General features: G+C 39.3%; 1 protein-coding gene across 1 annotated transcript in view; it reads right to left on the bottom strand.

The window, feature by feature from the left end:
• Positions 1-775: 775 nt before the first annotated feature.
• REXO1 (RNA exonuclease 1 homolog) overlaps positions 776-27,324 on the bottom strand; it is a 126,887-nt gene continuing 100,338 nt past the window's right edge. The window contains exons 13-16 of the mRNA XM_088452952.1: positions 15,473-15,588; positions 14,029-14,167; positions 10,981-11,101; positions 776-5,341 (exon numbers count right to left, since the gene is read on the bottom strand). Coding sequence (XP_088309078.1) covers positions 5,253-5,341; positions 10,981-11,101; positions 14,029-14,167; positions 15,473-15,588 — 465 coding nt within the window. The 3' untranslated portion in view covers positions 776-5,252. The remainder of the gene's footprint in view (positions 5,342-10,980; positions 11,102-14,028; positions 14,168-15,472; positions 15,589-27,324) is intronic.

The raw sequence follows: 27,324 nt of genomic DNA, 5'->3' as shown, positions 1-27,324 counted from the left end.
GTAGTCATTCACATTACACTTATAAGAGCTATGGCCAAACCTAGAATAGAGTTTGGTTATCTATAAACATTAAAATATATGATTTCAGTACTATTGTGCATATAACCTATACCCGCATAGTAGCAGGCTAACCCTGTGCAGCTTCCAATAGCGATCATAGGTGTATTTAATCATTTTTATTGTGATACAGCAGCTGGTACATTTTTGTTTATATTTATTATGTTTGCATGATGGGCGTTTAGTAGAGTTTCATGATGCTTTGGAAAATACTTGTGAGTCAAAGAGCAGATGCCATACACTATAATAACTATCATTTTCAGAGAGCAACAACCTGGTTGTAAATCACTGCTGGGATAGCAATCTTAGATTTGCCCATTATTGTGCGACCAGGTAAAATACATATGAATTTGAAATATTGCCAAATGTATTTCTGGGTCTGTAAAAAGTTCAGACAAAATGGAAGTATGTCTAGTCCCCGTTCCCTTCTTAACAGTACATCTGAAGATCTTGCTTAAAGTAATAAATTACAGTAGTATATAAATCTAGGATGGCCAGCAGAGCTGTATGTTTGTACAAAAAACCCATAGTTTATTAATCCATTTGTCAGAAGACTGGGTGTGTACATTGTAATTATTGGATAATATTTAATGAAACTAAAACCTCACAAGTTCCTACAGGCCAAATAATCTTTATTAGGAAACAAACTTCCGATAAACTTTGACAGCACTGCTGTGCAAGGAGAGGTATTGCTAAAGAAATATTCACCTTTATATTATCTAAACACCAACCAAAGGACTATTCCCCTTAGAAAAGTAAGATATATTGGACAAATAACTGTAGTAAAATGTACGCTGTCAGAACCTGATTTCTCCAATATACAAGAAGCATGTCAATGATACCAATTAGAAATATAATTTCATTAAGTGCAAGGAGAACACATATACTGGGCTCTACAGCAACTAGCTAATGGCTGTTAGTTTACAGAATATGTTCCTGCTATATACTATAAACAAAGGTTACATCTGACTACATTAGATTGCTAAATGCAGATGTGACCATGGGTGTAATATACAGCATGGCACTTTGTGTAATACAGTTTGCACAAATACATAATGTTCAAAATAATTTTGTGGGTTTAGCAGCTTTATGTAGAAAACACAATTCACCAGCTTCTGTAATGTGTAATTCAGAATCATGAGTCGTTTTACAATTTTATTTATAAAAAAAAAAATGATATATACAAAACAAAATTACATATTCTTTATACAATAAGCAGGTTAAGCTTTTCTAAACTGGTGAAATTAAATGTTGTTATATTACTTTGAAATGTTGTTTAATACTGGCAACATTAACACATATGTTGGACTAAAAGACAGAAATATTGAGTGCTGAAGAGTTGCATTCAAAAGGCAATAGTAAAAAGGACTTATTTAATTACGCTTATTAAATGCTGCTTGAAGCTTACTGAACTTCCATCCCTGCAAGACTTGTGCTTCACATGAGAAACCAGTTGTGCTTGGTTCAGTGTTAGAGCAGATCAGTAATGATGGATGATGCAAATGTGAATAATATGGAATGTGTACAGTAATATGTGCCAGGGAGTTCTTAAATCACATTGCATTTAAATACCCATATTTCAGGGCCAATGAATGCCCTATTAAGATCTAATTAAAAGAAGTTTGTGAGACTATTGAGTCTATCAATTATTATTTGCAGGATATCCCCAGGAAACACCTATTTTCAGGGAATACCCACAAATGATAAGTATACCCCGGCAGGGATCAGATATCGGGCTCCGGTTTTCACTTGCAAACACAGTCCCCATAGATTTCTTTGGGAGCATATTTTATATGTGAGCACACATGGCACCTGCAGAAGCAGTGAGGGGGATTACTTAGACAGCTTTCGGAGTCCATGTCACTGCGGGTGTATTTTAATACATTTGAGCGAACCTTAATTTCCTACTGCAGAGAATAACAGCAAAAAGAAATGATCAGATAATCATTATGCCTGTGAGAAGAAAAGGAGGAGGCGAGGTGTTACTATATAATTGTTTTAGGCACCCCTAATCAAATTGCATGCTTTATTGACACTATAAGTAAATGTTATCCTCTGTGGACATTCATCCAGCTGTTTTTTTTTTTTTTTTATTTAACGGCCTTAAATCTTGATGGACTCAATCCTTTTATTAATCCATGTGAAGACAATTTCAGAGTTGGACTAATACTCTGACCCATCTAACTTCAAAGGCAGTGATTCCCAACCTCAGTCCTCAAGACACAACAGTAGCCCTGGTTTTAGTGATATCCATGCTTAAATCAAAATAACTAAGGTACTAATTAAGTCACCTGTGCTCAACTATGGCTATCCTTAAAATCTTGACTGTTAGTGTGCCTTGAGGACCATGGTTGGGAGCCCCTGCTCTAAGGATTTAAGCTAAAGAGAAAAACTAAAACAAAGATAATTGGCTGTTAAAAGCAAGGGGAGGCTAAAAGTTGTATCTAAATGCTTCTGGTGCGGAATTTCCACTAAACCAAACACGACTGAGAAATGGATGTTAGGGAGAATGTTTGCAGTCATGGTCCACAGTACAGTGATGCTTACACAAAAATATAAGTGATAACGTCATATGGAAACCACTCTTATAACCTCATCACCAAAAAGCATCATCTGGGGCGCATAAATACATAGTTTGGAAAAACAGTTAAAAATTACCATTTTTGTTTTAATCATGAAGCATATTATTTAAATTGGTTATGCTAAAGAGTTGCATAGCAGCTATTGGCACAAGAAATTCTATTCCCAGAGTTCGCAAAAAAGCTGAAGAGAGGCTGCAGGTGTTTTAAAAAATAGTCATAGTTCAAAATCAACCATGTAGTACTTCCAGAAACAAAAGCTTAAGGCAGTGGTTTCCAAACTCAGCCCTCAAGGCATCGTAACAGTCCATGTTTTAAGGATATCCATGGTTGAACACAGATGGTTTAATCAAAGTGAATGAGAAGCATGGACATCCTATAAACCTTGACTGTTAGGGTGCCTTGAGGGCTGAGTTTGTAAACCAATGGCTTAAGAGTTTGAATGGGCCTCAGTCTCAAGACATTATTATCAGTGGCGAGACCAGAGGCATGCTGTTCATGCAGTACAACTAAAATTTGTAGAGTTCTACAAGATAGTTTGGGATTTTACCCTAATCTAAGAATGAAAAGAATACTGGAAACTATACATTAATTTTTTTTTTTTTTTGAAGTACATGTTACTGACTTATACTTTTGCACACAATACTTTTAGTACTTATTTTTTAAATTCAATTTAAATAGTAATCGTGTATTTAAAAAGGTGTATATAACTATCATGAAGTTTGTATCATACAGCAGTTGAATTAACTACACTTACAGTTTCAGCTAAATATGCCATTTGACCAGGGGTGTCCAAATGTTTGAATACAACTGTAGGAAAATACATACTCAAATGGAACTATTTCAGTCTTATAGTCAAATACTACATGACATGTGGCAACAAGCACCTCTGCCAGAATACTTGGCACACGTTCCTAGCATGTGCGTTTTACCCTTGGTCTAATAAATAAAATTAGACCTGTCAAAAAGACAGTTTTTTTTTAATTATTTAAAAGTAAATAAAATTCTGCATAACAACAATAAAAAAAATGAAATGAGTAGAGTTGTTTGCATTTTAGGAGTGGCCTGTTGTAGAGATTCTCTTTGAGGGAGGGTAGGGACAGGCAGGGAGAAGAAAATAAAACAAACAAGTAAAAGGGGCCTTCTTTCCTGCTGATAGATACACATTGCAATTAGTTACAGGTATGTGTCAATTTGCTTAAAGTTGTCTGAAACCCCTTTGACTGTCAAAGTGACAAAATAAATACACATCTGTGAACATTAAAAAAAAAACAAAAAAAAAAAACCCTGTACAAATGCATATTTTTCATGGCACATGCTCATGAAAAATAAAAAAGAACTCAACCTAAGGACAAAATACATAAAAAACACATGTAATATACATTTTGCGCCAAAACACTAAAAATAAAATAATGTTTCAAATAAAAATGTTTAATTCTTCAACTGGGCTTTTCTTTTTTTTTTCACAAGCCCCATTACCACTCATTTTGTGAATAAGCATACTCCGCAGCAAGACTTATTTGACTGCGCTTCTGCTCCATAGCAGGTTCCAGTCCACCCAGAGCTTGCCCTAATTCTCAGTCTATGTGCAACTTTTTGCGCCTCTAAATTTTTTTTTTTTTGTACAGATGTTCACAGCTATACCTTTTCTCAGATAGGCATGAAAGGTATATATTAATACAGAGGTTCCCGAACATGGCCCTCATGGCTCTCCAACAGTTCAAGCTTTACAGATATCCATGGTTGAGCACAGGTGACTTGGTTAGTAACTCAGTCAATTTGATTTAACACCTGTGCTCAACCATGGATCTCTCTAAAACAAACTGTCGGGGAGCCTTGAAGACTGTCTTTGGGAACATCTGCATTAGTAAAATTTATGAAGCATGCAATGAGGAGAGAAAAAAAAATTAAATAAAAAAGATAAAGGTTAGCTTTTGTTGCCCCAATCCGTAATTAATAGGAGCATATACTAGTAATTGTGTATTAATAAAGGAAACATATAAATTGGCACATACAAATAAATAATGTTTTTAAAATAGAAAAAGGACTTTTGTGGTCTGCAAACACAAACCCTTGTAGCTTCTCAGTATTACATACAATCTGCTGGAAGGTGTTTAGCAGAAATGTTTTAGAAGAAATATTAAACAACATTTTGTATTGACTTTTGTAAAGCTGCACATTTAGAATAACATTGAGTAGTTTATGTTGGTCAACTCTCAGGGCACATTTGTGTTATTGTTTTGTAGACCTATTACATTTCTGCAAACATTTATTACAGGGGAGAGTAGAATTGGTGAAAATGCCACATTAATGACACAGGAGGTGCCTGCAAGGAAACATTTGGTAAACATAAGTTTACATTCTTTTAATCTGTTACTTTGTCATTTTTATACTGAAAAAAAAAAAAGACAAAACACAAGATATACACCAAAAACTCTCCCACACGTCAAAAAACAATATCCTAATATTGCAGGAATCTTCAACAAAATGTTCTGTGTCTGACGTCTCCATTTCTGTGAGGATTCAAGTAGGAAGCACATATCTAACAAGTTAAACATTGCATTTACACTTGTCAGTTTGTTGGCAGTTTTCTTGATGCTGTAATATCTTTGCATGTCACCGCTTCACCTTAGCATCTTCCTTTATACGCCAAATCATCAGTTCCATGCAAGAGCAAGCATCTTCACTGGAGTCATGTCCCTCAACTGTCAAAGAGAGGAACAGTGGGTTGTTAATATTCTTTATTAAACTTTTAATACATTATAGAAGATCAAAAAGACTGCCAGCAGATAACCCAACAGTGAAACTACAAATGTGTGCTCATATACTATTACTGCAGTCGTGCCAAACAGCCCTTCTTGGCACGCCAGGTCACTTGCACAGAAAAATGTGTTGTAGTGCAATCTCATGAAGCAGTTGGTCGCATCCGTTTGAGAATGATTAATTTGATATGAGAGACTTGTACATCTGTGTGCGACAGTCTGAATTTGTATACGAAGTGCTATGATGCAATGGGCACAGCTTTTTTCCACGCCAAGATCAGTTGTACTTTGTCGCAAACAAATGTGAGAAACCGCTTTAGAAGATGAAGATGCATTTTTGGGCAAAAAAAACTCAACGTAAGCAGAGCTGCACAGGACCATGGCATATTGAGGCTAGGTGCATAAGGATACATCTAAGTTTAAGGATCGCTAAAAGTGCAATTTAGTTTATATAAGAGCTACTAAATAATACTCACAAATACATATGTTCAAGTTTTAAGAACTTCTCAGAACTGAATATAACCAATAAAGAGAAAAACAAAACCAAGAGAGAAATTGAATCAAACTTAAGTTTGGTAAGCTTTAACTGGAGCACAAAAGCATAAATGGTAGGGTGCTTAATGACCTCTAATGCAGTGGTTCTCAAACGCAGTCCTCAGGACCACACAGGTCACGTTTTCCAGGTCACCCAGCAGGTGCACAGGTGCAGTCATTACTCACTGACATTTTAAGAGATTCACAGGTGGAGCTAATTATTTATTTTGTGATTCTGTGAGGAGACCTGGAAAACATGCACTGTTTGGGGTCCTGAGGACAGAGTTTGAGAACCTGTGCTCTAATGGATTCAGAGACCAGGATTGAACACAAGTAGTAATGTGCTTTTTATTCCAATTGGGCGATTTATGGGGACATTCCAAAGCTGCCTATTCCAGGCTATTCACAGGGTTGTGGTGAGCAGCACCTTTTGACCAAAACTGACATCCTTGGATGAAAACCCTTCGTAAAAGTATGCACCAAAGGACCATGTGGTCGATAGAAGCGGTTTGAAGATTTCTATAGTGTCTGGTTCATGTTTCATTATTTTAGGTCTCTGCATTTGAAGGTGGCACAGAAAGGTCAGTTAGCAGTGGCTACCTTATTACTGGGGGGCAATAATGTTACTTCCCTCACTGATTTTTTTTTTCCTTTACCTTCTTTATCAGGTGTTCAACCACAACTCATACATTCGTAGGCTCATTTCAGCTGTGTTATCTTCACTTTCTATTTCAGGTCACTGTACATCATTCGTTGTTGTGTCATTATACCCCTAAATATACAGGTCATCATTTCATAAATAGATAATGTGGCTGTCTAACAAAGTGGTCCAGCCGAAGTTCCATGTGGCACAGCACACAAAACCTCACTGACGTGACAGAACACACTTTCGTGCTCAAAGGAACATGTTTTCCCAGACCCACTGTAGACATTCTGAATCACAGAAATTATACATCTAGTTTTCAACTACTGACACAGACCAACCTTTCCTGAGGGTATCAAAGAGGGTGAAAATATCAGTCAATAACCCAACATCTAACAAGTGAGGAGATCCCATCTTACTTGGTAGAGTGATTCTGCAACAAATATAGAGTTATGGTAGACTTACCTAGATAACTCCTTTTCTTCGAGGTCCATAGAGTCCACAGGTATACCATGGGATATTATGGTTGGAAGACCAGGCACCAAACAGTTAAAGCTTTGGTTCCCAGAATGCCCTGGGTCCTCCTCCATATATACCCCACCCCTAGCCATAGAACTTCAGTTTAGTTAACAAGCCTAAAGGCAGGAGAAGGAAAGAGGGGAAGAAAGAGCAATCGTTCACCAGAAACACTCTTACAGAAGATGAGGGAATCTGTGACTGAAAGAAAATCGCCCAATGAAGCCAGGTGAGTCAGGGTGGGCGCCCTGTGGACCTCGAAGAAAAGGACTTATCTAGGCAAGTGAAAAAAATATAACACAAAGAGAGCATCTGAATTTTTAACAGAATTTGTACGCTCTACATAAATACAGAGAGCACGAACTGCATCCAGGGAGGCTCACCTATAGAAAGGTCTGAAGCCTGAAAAACTGGAACAATTTCTTCGTTTACATGAAAACGGGACACTACCATAGGAGGTAACCCTCTCTTGTACGAAGAACAGCTTTATCCTGGTAAAAAATAAAAAATGGGAAGCGTCGACAGCGCTGCTAAATCCGAGACTCTGTGAGCAGAAGAGAACAATAAAAAGTGTCTTTGCCGTCAACCACTTCAAATCTACAGAGTCTAAAGGTTCAAATGGGGAAGCTTGTAACCCCTAAGAACCAAAAGACAAATCCCAAGGTGCTACCGATGGAACAAAAGGAGGCTGAACTCGCAGGACTCCGTGGAAAAAAAATTCTAACATCTGTTAATGAAGTCATCTTCTTCTGGAACCAGCCTGACAGTGTAGACGGCTGATGCCTTATTCGCCTGTAACATCTGCAGATAGGTAGATGCTAAAAAACAGATTCTGAACTGATTTGACATAACCCTCCATCCAGAAAGTATGTATGGGAAGAAGAAACATAGCAGGCTGTAATCACTGTGGGTAAGCCAAAGTGGGAGGTAGTGTGGGGACTGATAGGCGGTCCACTAACAGAGTCATAACCTGAGACCAGGAGGACATCCAAGGTGACCCCTGAACAGGTGCTAGCGAGGTGGACTGTTGTGGTGTATAACAATCAAACCACAGTTCATCCTGTATGAAATCTTGAGAGGCTAACTGAACAGGATTTACATGAAACCAGTACAGGGACTGCAGCCTCACCCTTGTCCTGAGACATGGGAAATACTTTCAACTAACCTACAACCAGTGAAGGGTTAACAATGCAATGTGACCCTTTTCATAGATAAAAATAAATGTGAAGTACTTTCTAACACCTATACACCAGGTAGTTGGGGGTTAGGAAAAACAAAAATTTTTTTTTTACTTTTTTCCAGCAGTTAGCATAAGTCACATAAAATGCATATATTTGCAAAAGAGCATTAAAATCAACTACCTAAACACAAAAGTTTGGTAGGATCTACATGTATATAAATATATTTGCAAATGGGCACTAAATCGCAATCACATTGGTAGGATATAAAGTGAAATGCATACATATATACTTACAAGTCGGCACCAAATCAACTTATACAAAAACACAAAAGTTGGTAGGATTCCAGGGCTATATATCTTGGTCCTAAGAGAAAGGTAAACTCAGGGAGAGCCAAATCTCTCCTCAGCCCATGATCAATTGCAGCTGAGTGTCTCCAACTAATTAGGAGAGAGGGGGATGGCAGCTCAGTCTTCACAAGCAAATGTGAAGTACAATTTAACCGCTACACATCCTGGTAGTTGAGAGTCAAACGGCGCAATAGCAGTGATAAATAAAACCTGCCATAACTCCTGTTTCCCTTTATGCTTAGAAAATATATATATGTATAAAGATAACAATGCAATGTAACTACCTTCACAAATATCTTAATGAATGTGATGTACTCAGAAAGACCTCCCACCCCAAGAGGATGGAGAGAAAACAGTGATAGTTATAATTGACAGACAGAAATTAAAGACAGTGTTATTACAGCAGCTAGCAAACAGTCACATACAATGCATTTGTAATATAATTACAAATCAACTCTAAATCAACTACAGCAACGCAAAGGAATGGTAGGACATAGAGCACCGTATACCTTAACCAAGGAAGAGATATACAGGGAGACTGACCCAGACCCACCTAAGACCAACAGCTACAGGGCACATTGAGCATGGACCGTGAGCGTCTCATACACATGGAGAGTACGCGAAGCAACCCAGACGCCCAAAACGATTTGTAGGGACTGCATCTGGGTCAGGAGAGGGGCTGCCGGTGGAGCACCTAGATCCCCTAAGCTACATTAACCAACTGGGTACGCTGGCCTTGTGGCAGCAGATAGCGTCTGCTGCCGATTCCCGGCATCAGACGATAGGGCCCCAGCTGGTGTAGTGAGGATGCAGACAATCCTTGGTCCTTACAGAAGCGGCTTCTGGTGCGTCTGACACCAGAAGCAAGGACTGCCGCACGCGATTCCCCGTAAGGGAGGAATCGCCTTACCAGTCATCTCCGAGCATCCGATGCAGTCCAGGTCGGAGCTTCGCTGCTAGCTAAGCTCAGCCACGACCCGCCGAAATCACCAGCACAAATACTGATGTTGCAGCCCGGCGGAGGTAGATGGAGTCGTAGTACATGCCTCTTAATAGAGACACTTGGTACTGCCAACTCAAAAAACTTAAAATAAAATAGAAGCTTAGGAGTGCCTGAGCAGTCCCCTGTAACAAAAGTACGTCTGAATCCTGCCTCACCAAACAAAACTGAAGTCCTATGGCTAGCGGCAGGGTATATATGGAGGAGGAAGCAGGGCATTCTGGTCTTCCAACCATAATATCCCATGGTATCCCTGTAGATCCCTATGGACCCCGAAGAAGAAAGATGGAATCTCAATGTTTTGATATAAATAGACCCTACGGCCCACCTTATGGTGAGTGTTTTTGGAAAACAGGCTTCTCCCTGTGAAAAACCACACTGAGATTTGTAAAACAGAACCCTCAATTTCTCAACTTCTATACCCGCAGTGCCATTATCTGCCTGAATCATTATGGGTTTTTATTCAATACAAAAGCTGTCCATGAATTAGAGCATTTAGAATCACTTAATTCTAGAACATGGATTAGATGCTTGGCTTTTGCTGGGAACCACAGACCCTGAAACTGGAAATAAGAGTCTACCTCACAGCCCCAAAGGCTGTCACATTATTCCATTTTATGGAAAATGGGTGGACAGATGAGTGAGACTTGTCCCATTTCATAAGGAGCTTGATCTATAACAGCCATGCAGTTTGCAGAGACCATCTTCAGAGGACTTTCACACCGAAGATAACAAATGTGATATAATGAATTTATCTTGGAAAAAAAAAACCCTCTTCTGATGTTTGTTGAACAGCAGATATAGAAAGATACATTTTTGAGAAGAGACCTGATTGAATTTATGTACGTTAATAGTCCAACGGAGTGACTCCAGAAAAGCCACAATATCTATAATCTTTAAGACATTAAAGCAGAACCCAAAACCGGAAATGTTGGAAATAAACCACTAATCTGATACGACATTGGTAACTTTCACAAATTGGAACATACAAATAAAGAGACTTAATATACTATCCCTTAAACTGGGACACTCAGGTTCTGTGGCAGATTAAAACCAGGTGAAATGCAGGCTTGAAGTCAGCCAGCCACATAACCTGTGTAATTCATGAGTTTCCTAGTTTACAGGGATAGTATGGTAAGCCTACAAATAAGTATTCTGGGCGTCTATGAATACTATACTATGGACTTGTCCCATTCCTTTAGAAACTTACTTAGGACTACATTAGTTGTATGGAACCAAACAAAACATTGTACCATTCCCTCTTTCATTAGATATTTGGAGACACTTTTTTTGAAGTTTTATCTTGATACATATAATGAAGAATAAAATAAATTGTAGCTGAAGATTATATAAATGCTTACCACTGTCTTGAATAATACGTTTAAGGTGGTCCGCCATTAATGAACGAAGGGCACGCTTGTATGGCAGTCCCAAACGGTGTGGGAAGACAATGGCTGTATCCACTACAGTGGAATGAATTAGCTGAGAAGACAGGCGAAAAATATTTAATATGTACAGTAGATATATTTGCATTCAGACTGGAAGGTACCAATCATTGTTATTGACATTTACTTTGCTAAATTGTCATTTTCTTAGGGTAGTGATACACATTCGCTTCAGGAACTTTAAAGACACTCTAAATACTGGAATCCTGGCACTCCTCATGAAAATAGTCAACAGTGTAAATGTAAGTTCATGGGGCAAGAGACAAATATTATACAGAAAGAGGAAAAGTGAGAAAGACACAAACAGCTTAATACCCCATCACCATGAAATTCTAGTCGTTTCTCCCCTGAGTAGGCAAACTGCAAAGTAACAGTAAACTCACACAGCTCATACACCTAGCCTCAATACGCCATGTGGTGCGAGTGAGCCTCCAAGTCCCGTGCAACTCTGCTTATATATCTGTGTGCGTCCGAGTCTGTATAAGAAGCACAGCGGAACTTGGCACATAGGGGTCAGAATGCAGTCCCCATTGATAATAATGGGGACTGTGATCTGCACCAGTTAGCCTTTTGCAGGAGATTTCACAGAAATCTCCTGCATTAGCTGCTACAGAGCATCGATCGATCGATAAAATTATGCAGAAACTGTAGTTTCTACATATTTTTTGTATAAAATGGCTTGATAAATATACCCCTAATTCTCCAGCTCTGGAAGACACGAGAAAACATTGTGTCTGCTCACCGTTGTGTGTACAATTGCACTGCAATGCAGCATCACAATGTTTTCTCCAGGAGGAACCCCCACAAATCAAGTCACAGCACACCAGAAGAAAATGCATGTATGGGGGAAAGTGGTGTGCTGTAAGTTAGTAAAGCCCTGTCTCCATGCCAATTTCTACTGTAATTACCATCTTATCTTCCAGATATGGTGTAAGATATAAAGCAAAGGTTGTGCAGGATTGCACACTCACTCCATTTGAGTGGCAGTCCATTTTTACAGCTGATACTTTAATGCCAGTTTTTAATTTTAGATATTTGCCTCAGTAGTGCAAAATCTACTCAATTATATTAGTCAAAACTTCCTTTGAATGAATCTGCTTTCCAATCATTGCTGCAGTCTGATGCTTTCCATAAAGCTGTATATATTTCATATATAGACATATGAAATATGGAAATCTTGTATCTCCAATATAATAGACTACCAGTTCAAATAGGCAGATGGAAAAAGGATAACCATGATTTACATGTAATGCACAGAGTTTGATAAATGGCAAGGTCTTCACCTAATGTTTACTTCCTGGGTGTGCATCCCATACCATGTATTAATAACTCCTGCAATAGACCTTCTAAGCATTCTGCATCAGAGCACAGAAGAGAAAGATACGGTCTGGTCGCAGAATGGTCCTAATGAGCCAACACTATCCCCTTGTGACTCAAGGTTTAGCAATATGGCAATTTACACAACCTCCCCTTCCTCGATTGTTGCATGTCATACAGTTTCATCCACATAGGGGCATGATGTACAAAATGTAGATAACTAAACAGATCAAGTGCATTATTTTAATTAATAAAGTAAAGAAAAATTGCAATTACAATTTGATGTCATCAAAATGCTTTAAGCATATAATGGCTGTTCCCTGCTGCTCCACTGATATATTAGGATAACCATGTTTATAGCGACCCTGCTGTGTGTTGTGTCAGTAAATAGAACTAGTGTGAATTCTAGCACCCTGCAACTAATCAGTGAGGAGGGCATACTTACATTTTTAAAGGGCAAAATTTGACATGATGTATCACTACAGCTACAGTAGTGATAAATAAAATATGCCCTCCTCACTGGCTATGTGCAGGGTGTTAGAATGAACACTAATAGAGCTGCTTTGTTCCTTTACGAGGTGTGGCTATTAAACGAGACTGGTGCTAGAATGTCTAATAAGTACTTTTCTATGTACTTCTGCATCTACACACCACTGTATTCTTATTTGCCATTGCTCAGAGCCGCGCTGTAGCTCATTATCTGCCAGCTGTCTCAACAGCTCCATCGGTTTCTTTTTTACTTTTAAAATGTCCGTATAATGCGCTTTCGGTTTTCTTTCTGCTCGGCAGTGAGAAGCCTTGGTGCTATCTTAGCACAAGATGTAAAAATTGCCTAACAGTTTCTTTGTCGATGTTTACCATTTCTGCTATCATGTGGATGCTGAGTCAATTGGAACAATTACATTTTTTTTTCCACATTTTCATTTGTTTTTGATATGCAAGGCCTTCTGGGACGTTCATCTTCAACATACTCCCGATCACTAAATCTATTGTGCCACTCAAACGCACAAGCACATGACATACAATCTGTCCTGTAAGCCCCGGTTAGTATACGGAAAGATCCAGTGGGCGTTTTGTTAATTTAACTGAAAATATTAAGTTAACACGTTGCTCTACTTTTGAACTAAGCATTTTGATGACACATTGGAAAAACACAACTTCTTTAAACACTGTGACAGAAAACTGTGCAAGAGTATTGAAACTTGCAAACCAGTTTTGTGATATTCCAAAGTTAATGTTCCCTCACTCCCTTTTAACTCACAGTTTGGTTTATTCTTTTTACTAGTACTGTCTTATTTAATAGCCTCACCTCGTACTTGGTTTACAGCTGGTGTCTTAAAATAATAAGAGTCATGTGCAAGAATATGTATGTTATACAGTTTACCAATATCAGTTATCTTTTAAACACTATTTTTTCACAGAGCACTAGTGGAGATTTTACAATTATCACCCATTTGCTTTCCCCTCTACGATCAAATATCTAAGTTTTTCTTGCCCTTTACATTCCTGTGTGTATATTGGTGTGTTTGTTTTATTGTTTTTTTTAGGGGTGGGGATCCTTTTACATACAGTATATGAGAGAAAGCAAAAGGAATGCTTGTAAAACCAATATATACATATTGTACAAAAAATAAAATGGCACATTACCTTTAATGCATAAAGGTCACTTTCCAAGCTATGTCCTATTAATATGGAATCACAGCTGAACATACAGAGTAAGACTGCCTGAACATCACGCAGTGTGATACTTGTGTTTTGCAGATCCTCTTCTGTCACACCAGAAAACCTATGAGAAAGATTAAAACAAAAACATCAGTTACAGTACAGCAGTGGTTCCCAATCTTTTTTGAATCACGGCGCCCGTGTGTATAAGCATTGTTATCACAGCACCCCTAAGACAAAAGTTTGGTATTAAGAAATTCAGAAAATATGTAGTGAAGTAGTAAAGCGAAATAAACTGTGCTGACCGGTCACCCTTAGGTTTGGTTATATAGTGGTGGACAGGTTTGTGCTCCTGTTTGTGCACATATTTACATTACACTGACCATAAAGAATTTGATTTGGTGCTGGACCACCAACCTGAGGCACCCCTGCAAGTGTCCCGAGGCACCCCAGGGTGCCGTGGCGCATAGTTTGGGAACCACTGCAGTCCAGTATTGTTCTTGTTACTTTTTAATAGTTTTAAACAAGTTAAAACACAGAAACAAGCTTCAGTTAATTTGTGTAATTTCGCTCATATAAAGACTTGGATGTGTCTAACCATAGTAATGTGGCAGTGGAATATCCAACAGCATATTTGAATAGAGGAGACGCCTAAAGAGCAACTTCTGGGCTTTTATAGAGAGTGATTTGTATTTTCTAAGCAAAATAATATTTTTGCAGTCCTTGAAGAGAAATAGTGGCCCAAAAGTAACAGCCTGTGATTTGTAGGCACTGGCACGTTTTTGGTTATAAAGGTTTAGAAGTTGAAGTTCCGAGGCTATTCAAGACAAAGCTGTTATAGATCCAAAAAAGTGTTCTTTAATAATAAACACAAGTTGTATAGTCCTGGATACACACAATTTCTGACAAAGATTCATTGCGTTTTAATGGACATTGCAGCACTCTAAAGCATTAAAACACAATGGAGCTTTGTGGGAACAATTATCTAGCTACATAATATATTATGGGCAGCACAGAGGGTGTAATGGTTAGAGTTACTGCCTCACAGCAATGAGGTCATGGGTTCAATTCCCACCATGGCCCTAACTGTGTGGAGTTTGTATATTCTCCCTGTGCTTGCGTGGGTTTCCTCCGGGTACTCCGGTTTCCTCCCACACGCCAAAAATATACTGGTAGGTTAATTGGTTCCCCACAAAAACGAACCCGTGTGTGTGCATGTGGTAAAGAATATAGACTGTAAAGCTCCACTGGAGCAGGGACTGATGTGAATGGCCAAATATTCTCTGTAAAGCGCTGCGGAATATATGTGTAAGCTATATAAATAACTGGTAGTAATAATAATAAACAGGCATGTTAAAGAATATGAATAATGTTAAATCAAGTACAAGCTTTAACAAGAATGGTTACAAGCCCAATGTCTCAAATTCACCTGGTGTTGTAGTCCACAATCTTGTTGTCTGGTTGTACAAAAGTGTCATAGACCACCTTAAGCTGGGAGTTTATGACAGTAACTCGTGTGAGCTCCAGGCCTTTTGTAGTGTAACACTGTAGACAAAGCATGAAGATTGAATGAAACACCGTAAAAGTAAATGGCAACGTGATGCGTCCTGTTCAGTGAAAAGATGATCTAGGTTTCTTCAGACTAGAATATATGATAAAGTAGCATTTCACGCTGACTCATTAGGTACAGAAACATGGGACAGTAAGAGAATGTGCAGCAATCTCTCTACAAGCACTAGAGCAGATCATGGTTCAGTGACAGAGCAACCAAAAGGGCAATTTGAGGAGTCATCATAAAGCTGTTTTACCAAAAAAGTAGAAGAGGAATGACACAATTGTCCTGTAATAGTAACTACACATAACCAAGGAGAAAGTTCAACAAATTATATAGGAAAATTATGGGGACAAAAATGTGATACCAATTTCAGACTTCAAATCTTATGAGCTCTATAAATTACTTTTATCCATTTCCTTTAAAATATTGATTCTATCATGTACTTGATTTTTCACTTTGTTCTTTAATGGTTTGTATACTTTAGCAACTGTGTTACGATTAGAATTAATTCAACAAACAATTGTATCATTAGTTAAAAATCAGGCTTTTATTGTTATTCATCTTTGGAGGAAGAGGTGGACTTATGGGAGACATGAGCTTGTTCATTCTGTTCCCAATCTTATTTCTCGTTTAACCTTTACAGTTTCCACAAAAGTAGAACACGTTTGTATTATATACATATTTTATTGTAATCACTGCACCTTTCAATTAAGTTGAAACACTTTGAATATGGCCCCAAGCATGCCATTCATTAATTGGTGCAAAAAGTCGCGTTTGGAGAAAAGCATTCGCCGGTGCGATCTTTTCGCACATACCTGTGTATCGCGCTATTCAATTGCGGAGGGTTTGCATGTGCGAAAACTCCATACACAGAAACCGGCGAAAAGTTTTCACCATCTCAGAGCAGATGATAATGTGTAAAATCTCTATTTTTGGCTAAAAATTTGGGGACTTGGTTCAGAACCCTTTGGACAACCCCCCTTAATGACCATTTAGGAAAAAAATAAATAAATAAATAAATAAATTAGCCTAATTCCCCTAATAATGACATGTCATTTTTGGGGTGAAAATGTAAAAAGTGTTGGAAAATGGGTTTTAAGTACTAGGTCAGGTATTTTGGGGTGGCTGTATGGATGGGACAGGTATTTAGGATTGCAGGTGACTGCAGCAGGTGTATTAACATTTTTCACAACTGCACTTTATAGACACAAAAATATACTAGCACCAATTTTAATGTACCCCCAATTTAACTACAACGATTATTTTTCCAAAAGAAATTGCTTTATATAATGTTTCCACACTTATGCAAAATATGCAGATAACAGCCATTTAACTGAATTTAAGAACCCAAAATACTTTTATTAGGGCTATTAATACACTTCTATATTGATTTCCAGTGTCAGTTAGGCTTTTTTTTATTTTTTTAAACAATTTCTTTTATTGAGACACCGCACATAAGCACAATCAGATACATCAAAATAACAATCACACAAAGTATAAATATACATAGAGTACAGTAGACATATAGATCATAATTGTTGTGAACATAATATAGTAACAGTGTGTCTGCCAAAGAAGAAAAGAACCCCCCCCCCCAAAAAAAAAAAAAAAAAAAAGAGCTCTCTCCCAATCCTCCCCCCCCACCCCCAAAGGATCCATAATCATCTGTATCTGATGAAAACACATTAGGTCGTGGCAGAGTTGATGTCTATTGGTGTATTATTTCCAACAGTCTGGAGTAAAAACCAAGATGTATCCTTCACACTATAATATATTTGGCGTCGCACGTCGAGGGATAATGTAGATATATATGATTCCCACATATCAAAAAATTTCTCCACTTTCTTTTCTTTCTCTAAGACTACCTCTACCCAATCCATTCGAAATATGTTATATAACTTTGTCTTAAATAACACAAAAGATGGGGAGGTGGTCGAAATCCACTCCTGCAATAATGTTTTACGAGCAGCCGCGCTAATTGCCAATAACAGTTTTCTGCTTCCTTTGCTAGCTCTCATATCTGTAGGTATAATGCCAAAAATAGCCCACTCTGGAATGAAAGGGACATAATTGAGTAAAGCTGACTCCGCATATCGTTTGATCCGTAACCAAAATCCTCGGACTATTGGGCACGACCAAAAACAATGATATAAGTCTGCATTATCTTCTCCGCACCTATAACAGGAATGAGAAGCCGAACGTCCCATTAAAAAACTTCTATGCGGAGACAAATAAGCTCTGTGAAAAATGTTTAGAAACATCTCCACATATATTGTTGATGTTAAAGTTTTACAGGAATAATTAAGGGCAGTCAATAACTCTTCCGGTGTATACAGAGGAAATTTTTGAACCCACTGCGAAAGTCCCCTAGCATTGGACGCGTGATCCAAAGATATTTTAAAATACTGATAATAATTAGAAATAGCTTTCTTGAGTATTGGAGGCCTGGAAAGAATGTCATCTACTGGATTATTCCAATCTTCCGCCACAAACATCTGGATTACTGAGTTGATATAATGCTGTGCCTGCAGGAAGGCCATGGGGAACCCCGACAAAGCATTATACTGTTCTGCCGCTTCGCTAAAAGATAAAACCCGACATGCTTCTTTATCTACCAAGCAGCCTATTCTCTGAATGCCACCCACACGCCATATTGTGAATGGATATGTCGCCTGCCCCGACTGAAAATGTGGATTTTCACTAAAGGAAGAAATAATGATTTGTGCGAGTTAAGGCCCGCCTCTTGTCTTATCAAGTGCCATACTCGTTTTGTATTCCACAATAAAGGATTATTTTTAATTGCGATTGGTAACTCCTGGTCACGGGAGTGAAGAAACGTAATCAAATCGCCCTGGTCTAAAAATTCTTGCTCAAGTGAGGTATTAGCATAATTCTCTGATCCATTTATCCAATCCGACAAATAACGGATCATAGCTGCTTTATTATATAATCTGATATCTGGAAAGCTTATTCCACCATTCAATTTGGTTTGTTGCAATTTTAACAAACTAATCTTAGACCGCTTACCATTCCATATAAAGGACCTAAATATTTTATTTAAAAGACTCAGATCCTTAACTGTAATGAGCAAAGGTAGGATTTGGAGCGTGTACATTAACCTTGGAAATGAAATCATTTTGATTAAGCTCGCGCGACCCATATATGACAGAGTGATATTCCTCCAGCCATCTAATTCGTCCGAAATTTTTTTTATAATGGGTCTATAATTAAAAGGATATAAATTTGCCAAATTGCTAGGAAGCACAATACCTAAGTACGTAATCCTGTCTTTGGCCCATTTAAGTGGAACATCACTAGGCAGACGTGGTAATGAATTGCGCGAACCCAAATAAAGTGCCTCTGATTTACCTATGTTCACCGCGAACCCTGATATTTCTTCAAAACTTTTCAAAAGCCCTAGTATATGCGTTAGGCAGTCATGAGGATTTGCAATGTAAAGCATTATATCATCTGCAAATGCTGTTAATTTTATTGTTTTAGAACCAATCTTTATTCCCTTAAAATGATCGTCCTTCTCCAGTATTCTAATCAGCGGATCTATAGCTAGATCAAATAAGAGGGGTGAAAGAGGACACCCTTGTCTAGTACCTCTGAACATCTCTATAGGTGCACTAGTACAACCATTTATCATTAGGGACGTCATTGGGGATAAATAAAGATATTTGATCAATCCGATAAATGAAGAGTTAAACCCACGCATTTGTAATACATTAAATAAATGGGGCCATAACACTGTGTCAAAAGCCTTTGTCGTATCTAAACTTAATAGAGTGTTAGTAGAAATTGAAGATGCCCCTGCTGACACTGCCACTGCAGCAATAGCCGCTCTAACTCCTCGAACTGAATGACGCCCTTTTACAAAACCCAATTGATGAGGAGTTAGTAATTCTGGCAAAATAGTTTGTAAGCGACTTGCCATAATTTTAGCTAACAACTTCGCGTCTGTATTTAACAAACTGATAGGTCGGTACGATTCTAATTTTTGCACATCCTTTTGAGGTTTGGGATCAATATTGTAGTTGTATTTGTAAAATATGGGAATGGAGAATTGTTGTCTATCATGTCATTAAACAGATCCACTAAAATCGGGGCTACCTGGTGGCGCAATAATTTATAATATTCGTTTGAATAACCATCTGGGCCCGGTGGTTTCCCGAGTTGTAACTGTGAAATAGCCGACAGCACTTCATCTGGTGTTATTTTCCCAGAAAGTGCCTCCTGTTGTTCTATAGTTAATATAGGCAACAGGTCATCAGGGATCAAAGCTTCATACCGAGACTGATCAAAAGGAAGATCTCTATACAAGTCCTTATAGTACTCTTCAAACTTATTTATAATTTCATTATTCGTTGTGAGTAAAGCATTGGTATGCGGATCTTTAATGGCTGTGATATAAATTTTTCTACGCCAGGGCTTAGACATGTTAGCAAGCAACTGTCCAGCTTTGTTCCCCCACCTGTAAAATTTATGCTTAGTGAACAGTACATCCTTTTTAGCTTGGGATAAAAGGTGCGATTCTAAGAGTTGTTTTGCCTGAACATACATTTCCCTAAAGACATCAGTAGGGTCTGCTATATAATTTTGTAGCGCTAAAGTTAGGGCCTCTGACATTGATTTATACACAGCAGCTTCTGCCTTCCGTTGGGAAGAGACAAAAGCTATGATCTGTCCCCGCATTACAGCCTTCGATGCACCCCAAAAGATTGCTGGTGTATCCCATGCCTCTATATTATCGTCTTGATAATTCATCCACTGTACTAGTAGGTGATCTTTAAATTTAGTGGACTTGTATAAATAAGACGGAAACCTCCAATGTTTCAAGCCCCTAGATGACTGCGTTAAACTCAAAGAAATTGTAATGGGCGCATGATCAGATATTAGAATTGAATGCAATCTGGAATCCTGTATGCCAGATACCAAGCTATCTGAGACCAGAAACAAATCGATTCGCGACCAAGATCTATGGACTGCAGAGTAAAAGGTGTATGATTTATCTGTAGGGTTCAATAGTCTCCAAACATCTGTAAGTTGATGATTTGCTTTAAAAGATTGGAATTGTCTCCATATTGCCATATTAGATGATTGGGGAGTCGGTTGTCTGTCTAATGAGGGATCCTCTACTGAATTGAAATCACCCGCCACTATCAATGCATAGTTAGTACGTTGCGCCAAAATGTCCATCACCCTTCCTATGAATTCTTGAGGTGAAACATTCGGTGCATACAAATTTACCAGAGTATAACAGGTTCCCTGAATCTCTACGTCAATAATCAAAAATCTTCCATTGGGATCCGCAATGGTATTTATAATAGAATATTGCAGATTCCTTTGAAATATTATGGCCACCCCCCTGATCTTTCTACTGCAGCTAGCCTTAACACATTCCCCTATCCATGGGGCCCTCAATGTGGAATACTACTCTTTTGCGTTTAATAGTAGAGTTCAAACCCCCAATGTTCCAGGATAAAAATTTTTACTTATCAACCTGCGACCCAGTGTTACCGGTACTCATATTGTTAGACATGTCTTATCCAATACCTTGCCGTGGGACAAAACAGTCTAAGAACAAAATTAAGTTAAAACGTGGCACTCCGTCCCAGCAAGCGGAGACCACCCTTTTTGAAGAATGCGAGCCTTCTGGCCCCGGAGTCCCCCAGGGGGAGAGAGAGAAAACGAGAGAGAGCCAACAAAATAAAAAATGTAAATAAAAATAATAAAAATGAAAAACAAACCATAAAAAAATAGATGCACTATACACTTCTGCGCAATGTCTCTTACACCCTTTTCCTTTATTTTCTCTCCAACATTTCAATGTGGTGTTCATCACTTGCAACCTGTGATTCACACCTGAACTACTCAATATCACTTATAAAGTAACAAACAAAACGTATATCAGTACAGTAGAAAATCTTCACCAAAACGAGGAATGCTCCTTCATGTCAATTAGACATTATGGTATTCAACATTGGTGTCACATTTAACAAAATAATAGCGAATATAAGTGCATAATCTACTCTCAGGGATGATCGTGGTTATTTAGAAATTAGAGCCAAACCCTAAATTAGTATTATATCAGTTATCCAATCATCTGTTTGGTGATTGCTGCGGTGAGCGCTCCCTGTCTATACCCACACCAAAATGACGTTTAGCAATCTTAGGGTCTGAAAAATATAATGTTTGACCCCCATCCTCTACTCTCAGTCTGGCAGGGTATAATAAAGCAAATCTAGTGTTGCGCTCATACAGTAATTTGCACACATCTGAAAATTCCCGTATTTTCTGTGTTACCGCTGCTGAAAAATCCTGGAATATGAGAACCTTAAAACCATCTACCATTAGTGTGGGTGTCTTCCTATATTCAGCAAGTATCCTGTCCTTCATTCGAAAGTCTAGATACTTTGCAATCACCGGTCTGGATCGTGAATTAGGCGCTGGTCTTTCTGGACCTATGCTATGAACCCTCTCTACGTGGGGCAAAATGGAATACTCTGACAAATTTAGCGCTGCTCGAATTTTGTGGGCTACCAGTTGAACCAGAGCCTGACCAGTTATTTGCTCAGGTACCCCAATAAACCTCAAATTACTTCTTCGAAGCCGATTTTCCATATCATCAATTTTGACTAAAAGCGAATGAACGCTTTCTGCTTGCGTACCTACAATTTGTTGCACATCATGAGAGCGATCCTCTACATCACTAACTCGCTGCTCTAAGGTAGCGAGTCTGGAGGTGTTTGAATCTATTTTGGCAAGTGCAGCGTCAAAAGATGACTGGAGGGAATCCAGTTTCTTATCTATTAAAGGCATTAGTATTTTAGAAATTTCCTGAGCAGTTTCAGCAACCGATGAAGGACCCTGAGAATGATGACTGAAATTTGCAGCTTCCTCAGGTTCCACATCAGCAGTGTCACTACGTGATGGAGAAGGAGGAACAACTTTAGCTGGAGTCTTAGTTACTTTGCCCATTTTACTTGTCGACCCTTGTGAAGATGTAGCGGGAATAGATTTACGGACGTATCTGTCCATAACCTAACGTGAGGTCCCTTGAAAATTCTACTCAAAGTAGATCCTTCGCAGATAATAAGGTCAGATAATTTAGTGTCTTGTTGAGGAATTTGGAAATTAACAAGAGGTAAAGCACGGTTCAGGAGTAGATGTGCATCAACCATCCCTAAGTTGTAGACATGTTATGAAGATTCAAAAATATGCATCACTCTGTCGAACACCCATGCCTTATATTCTGAACAATAGTGATTGAACTACATTCCTCTATATAATGAAGCCCTAATATGGTTCCATGATACACCGTGTTCTTTTAAAGTAAAACTAACAAAATTTGCTTCCGTTACTACTAGTATGTGGCAACAATGCTGTATAGATAATTTGTGAAATGTCCATCAGCTTAGAGGCTAGAATTAGATACTGTTGTTTGTCACTATGACCAGTAGATGGCAGCCACGCACTAATATTAGATCAGATATAATACAGATAATAACCGCAATTATATCTTCACTGTTCAAAGTACAATATACTAAAAGCTCACATAAAGAAAAACAGCAAGTATATATATTTAGCTGTGTTACTTATCAGATTTTCAGTACGGTACAACAAAGTCCAGGATCAGGATCAGCCGGATTATTAGCCAAGTGTAGCAAGCCAAGCACCCCGGCCTCCACCCTCTCCCAGGATAGCAAAAATAGAAAGTCCGGTCATCAGCAGTCCAGGGTCAGAACCAGCGAATCCTCCTCAGCTCGCAGATACAGCGGTATGGGGATAAAATTAACACCTTGGCTGGCAACCGGCGTTGGAAGAGAAGCAGGGGAGTCGGATAGTTATTACGATTGGTCACCAACCAGTAAGATCAATAGGTCAAACAGCAGACACTGGCGTTCCAGACTGTTTTATAGTAGCCAAATTTTTTCGGCTGGTAGGGCTCGGTATCTTCTTGTAAAGCTGAATAGCCAGGGGTCAGAGTCGAAAGTCACATCCGTGACGAGCCCCAAGTAAGTATCAGGGCAGTAAACTTTGGCCGCTTCTCAATTATGTGACTGTCTGAAGGAAGTCTCAGCGGCAGTACTCTCAGCCCTTCTTAATTAGATCCCACAGTTAGAGACAATGAAAGGCATAATGCCTGATGTGAGTCTCCCCCAGCACAGTCGTTTATGCGATATGTTCCGAGATAGTAGCAGCGGTACTCACACAAACGCCCCTCAGGTACACAGGAGCCCGTCCAGCGTCCGACAAACAGCGCGATCACCGGGGAGAGCAGGGAACCACGTCTTTAGCTTCACAGCAAGCTATCAGGTGAGTACATCTCCCGCCGCCGGAAGGTAAAATCTCCCTGCAGCCAGATCCAGCAGTCGGAGCCTCCAGGCTGACAACAGCGCAGCGTAAAGTCGTTATCTCCAGGGACCAGACGGTTAGATGGGAGCTTTACGTACAGCCGCACCGCGTGGTCCCGCCGACGCCAGGTTTACACAGCACACCCGCGCGTGTCCGATGCAGGATGTCTGGGGTCGCCGACAGGTAGCAGGTAAGTGTTTCCTCCTAGACAAGGCCGGAGGGCAGATGCAGGAAACTCCGCTGGGAGAGCCGCCAGCTCTCAGATGTGTTTCGCGCCAAACAGGCTGCCAGCGCTCATGCAGGCCATCTAAGTTGGTGGCCGGACTACGGTGCAATCAAAAGGCGCTCCTTGGCAATGAAGGTATCTCCAGGGTCTCCAAATTAATGGTATTATCAGGAGAAGCCCATAAATCGAGAGGCTTTGCAGGATGACACTGGATCCTAAGCCTTCAGAGAGGAGCTGAACTAAAAAGCGGCCATGCTTGATGCCCCGCCCACCGGAAGTCTGTCAGTTAGGCTTTTTATGGGGTACAGAATGATTTCCCCAAAATATGCTGTACTTTTCGCTAGTTTCGCCATGCGCAATTATCGCACATATGCGTTTGAGTGTTTCGCAATTGGATAGGGCGAAAAGCGGGAGCGCGCATTGAGAAAGTATGCAAAAAGATTGAATCAAAGCTGGTGAAGGCGGAGTTAATTAAGACATGCAAACGCTTTTTGCCAAACGCAACTTTTCGCATCTAATTGAATACGGCTCTTAATGTTCTAATGTTCTAGTGATGTCTAGGTCCTAAAATCGTATGAGTCTATGGAAGTCACCAGGAATAATAAAATAAAATGATGCTCTCTCCTGAGAATTTATTTTCTTTGAAGAACTCCAGGGCAGCTCTGACTAATGGGATGGTACCAAAGCAGTTAATATGGGGGCATATGAAACAATCAAGAACTGAAACAAATCTGCATTCAACACATTTATTGCTCACTAACTGCAAGTATTTTGTTTGCAAATTTTGTATATGCAGAATTGGCAACATTTATTAGATTGGGTGTGGGAAGAAAACATGACTACACTATAGCCTTGCATAACTGCTCTGTTGATGCATGTGCTTTGAGCCCAAGATGTTGCAACAGCACTAGTCAAATGTGCCTTCAAAACTTTTGGTACTTACAGGTCTTTACTTCTATAGACCTGAGCAATTACATCTCTTATCCAACTTGCAAGAGTACTTTTTATAGAAGACTAACCTCTCTGTGAGCCATCTGGAAGAATGAAGAGATCTGTCTTGTGAACTTGTTTCATCTTGGTGAGAGATATGGAAATCACTCTTATTAAATCTAGAGTGTGTAGTTCTTTTTCTTGTGGGTTTTCAGATAGAGTTGGCAAGACAATTTGTGGATTCAGATGGAATTTGAAAAGACTTTAGTCACTTTATCTGCATACATGTCTAAGGAAGACTTTGTGCGGGATGTAGTTAGCAGACCGGCGGACGGGATGCCGCCAGGCTAAAATCCTGACAGTGGAAGCCCGACACAGGACTTAAGATAGGCGTCGAAATACCGACGCCCATCTTAATGCCGACGACGGAAAACAGACAGACGCCATCCTGAAAGAGGTAAGCTGGGGGTGTCTTAGCTGTTAGCTGTGGGGAGGGGGGAGTTAGGTTTAGGCAGCATAGCATGGTTAGGATTAGATTTTGGGGGAGGTTAGGCACTAAGGTGGGAGGGTTAGGTTTAGACATGAAGAGGGAGGGGGGTTAATGTTACGCTACAAGAAGGTAGGGTTAGTATATTTACCTGACCCGTCGGGATACAGACCATCGGGATGCCGCTGTCGGTATTTTGACAGGAGGCATCCCAACTGCCAGTATTACATACCCATTCCCTTTGTGCCATAAGGCCTGTAGTTTTCCTATTCTTCTTGCAAAAGTTATAGCAACTGGAAATAGAACCTTATGTGCAAGTGCCTGCAGAGGAATGTACTGCAAGTTTTCAAGGTTCTTCAGTCAGCATCTTTAGCACTAGTTGGAGATTTTACAGTGCTATAAATTTGAGCATGGATAAATACTCATTGCTGCCTGGGAGAATGTCTTCATTAAATCATTGAGAATAACTGAAGGTCCAAAAATACAAAGCTGAGACTTGAACTTTCAGTGGGCTAAGTGCTAGGCCTTTTTGCAGACCTACTTGTAGAAAATCTAAGATCTGAGAGATCATGGCAGTAGGAGCATCTATCTTTTTTGACGCACTCCAAAAAGTATATGTTCTCCAGACCTCCTAATATGCCTTAGAAGAATTTTTCTTTTTAGCTTGCAGAAGAATTTCCACCACCTTGTATGATGAACCTTTCTTCAATAATGCACTTTCAGCTTCCATGTCATCAATGCAAGTTTTTCTGGATAAGGATGCAGTACAGACTCTTTGTGCAACAAATTGGGATGGGAGGTAGTAACAATGGTTCTTCTTGTAGCATAAACTTTTCTGTTGCAAACAATGCTCCCAAGAACAGAATGGCAGCATTGCCATGAATTTAACCTATGCTTTATAATTTAAGATTCTTGTGATCAGTGGAAACACATAGCCCAGGTAAAAAGCCCATGTGTTGACTGAGCATCCGGCTGTTTTTGATATCCTTGTAGCGATAATAAAATCTCTTCACCTTTGCATTTTGCCTTGAGGACAAGGTTATATGCAACACCTTCTGGCTCTTTGAGCTACCTGCTTGGGCACTTCCCACTCACCTGTATGAACTCTTTTGCAACTAAGGAAATCAAAAATATGTGGTTGTCTTTGCCATGCTTTCTATCTAGACGAGGTGTTGAAAGAGTGCACTGCTATTTGTACCTCCCTGCTTAAGAAACCTACTCCTGTTTGGCTGTCCGAAGATTGTCAGATACATTCCTGTTATCAGAGGTCCAAAATACTGAATGCTTTCTACATGGCTCTTGCTCTGAGAATATTTGCATATGATTGTTACTGAACTGTACTGGCACTGTTGCAATAACACCTTTGTGCATGCTGAATACAAACTCCTTCAAGGCCGGGGTCTGTAGTATTTTTGAGTTTACAAATACATCTTTGTTTGGAAATGCAATGTTTTGTAGCTTGTTTCTGTGTACCCACATATACAGAGTTGTTGAAAACATGTCGGCAAACTTCTGGATTCCATCTCCTACAGGAAAGGAGGGATGATGGGATTGACTCAGGAGTTGCACATAGCTCTGAATACAAACAGATCATACTGCGCATATGTACACTGTTCGCCTACACATTTTTGTGTATGCCTGGACAATTCTAATTCAAACAGATCTTGGCCATCATATGCTGTAAGGGAAATTGGCGTTTCTGGGTGGCAACTGGGCGTATGT

The sequence above is a fragment of the Taudactylus pleione genome, unplaced genomic scaffold (genome assembly GCF_031769625.1).
Source record: "Taudactylus pleione unplaced genomic scaffold, aTauple2 ptg000560l, whole genome shotgun sequence".
Classification (NCBI taxonomy): Eukaryota; Metazoa; Chordata; class Amphibia; order Anura; family Myobatrachidae; genus Taudactylus; species Taudactylus pleione.
This window is presented reverse-complemented; position numbering and strand designations above follow the sequence as displayed.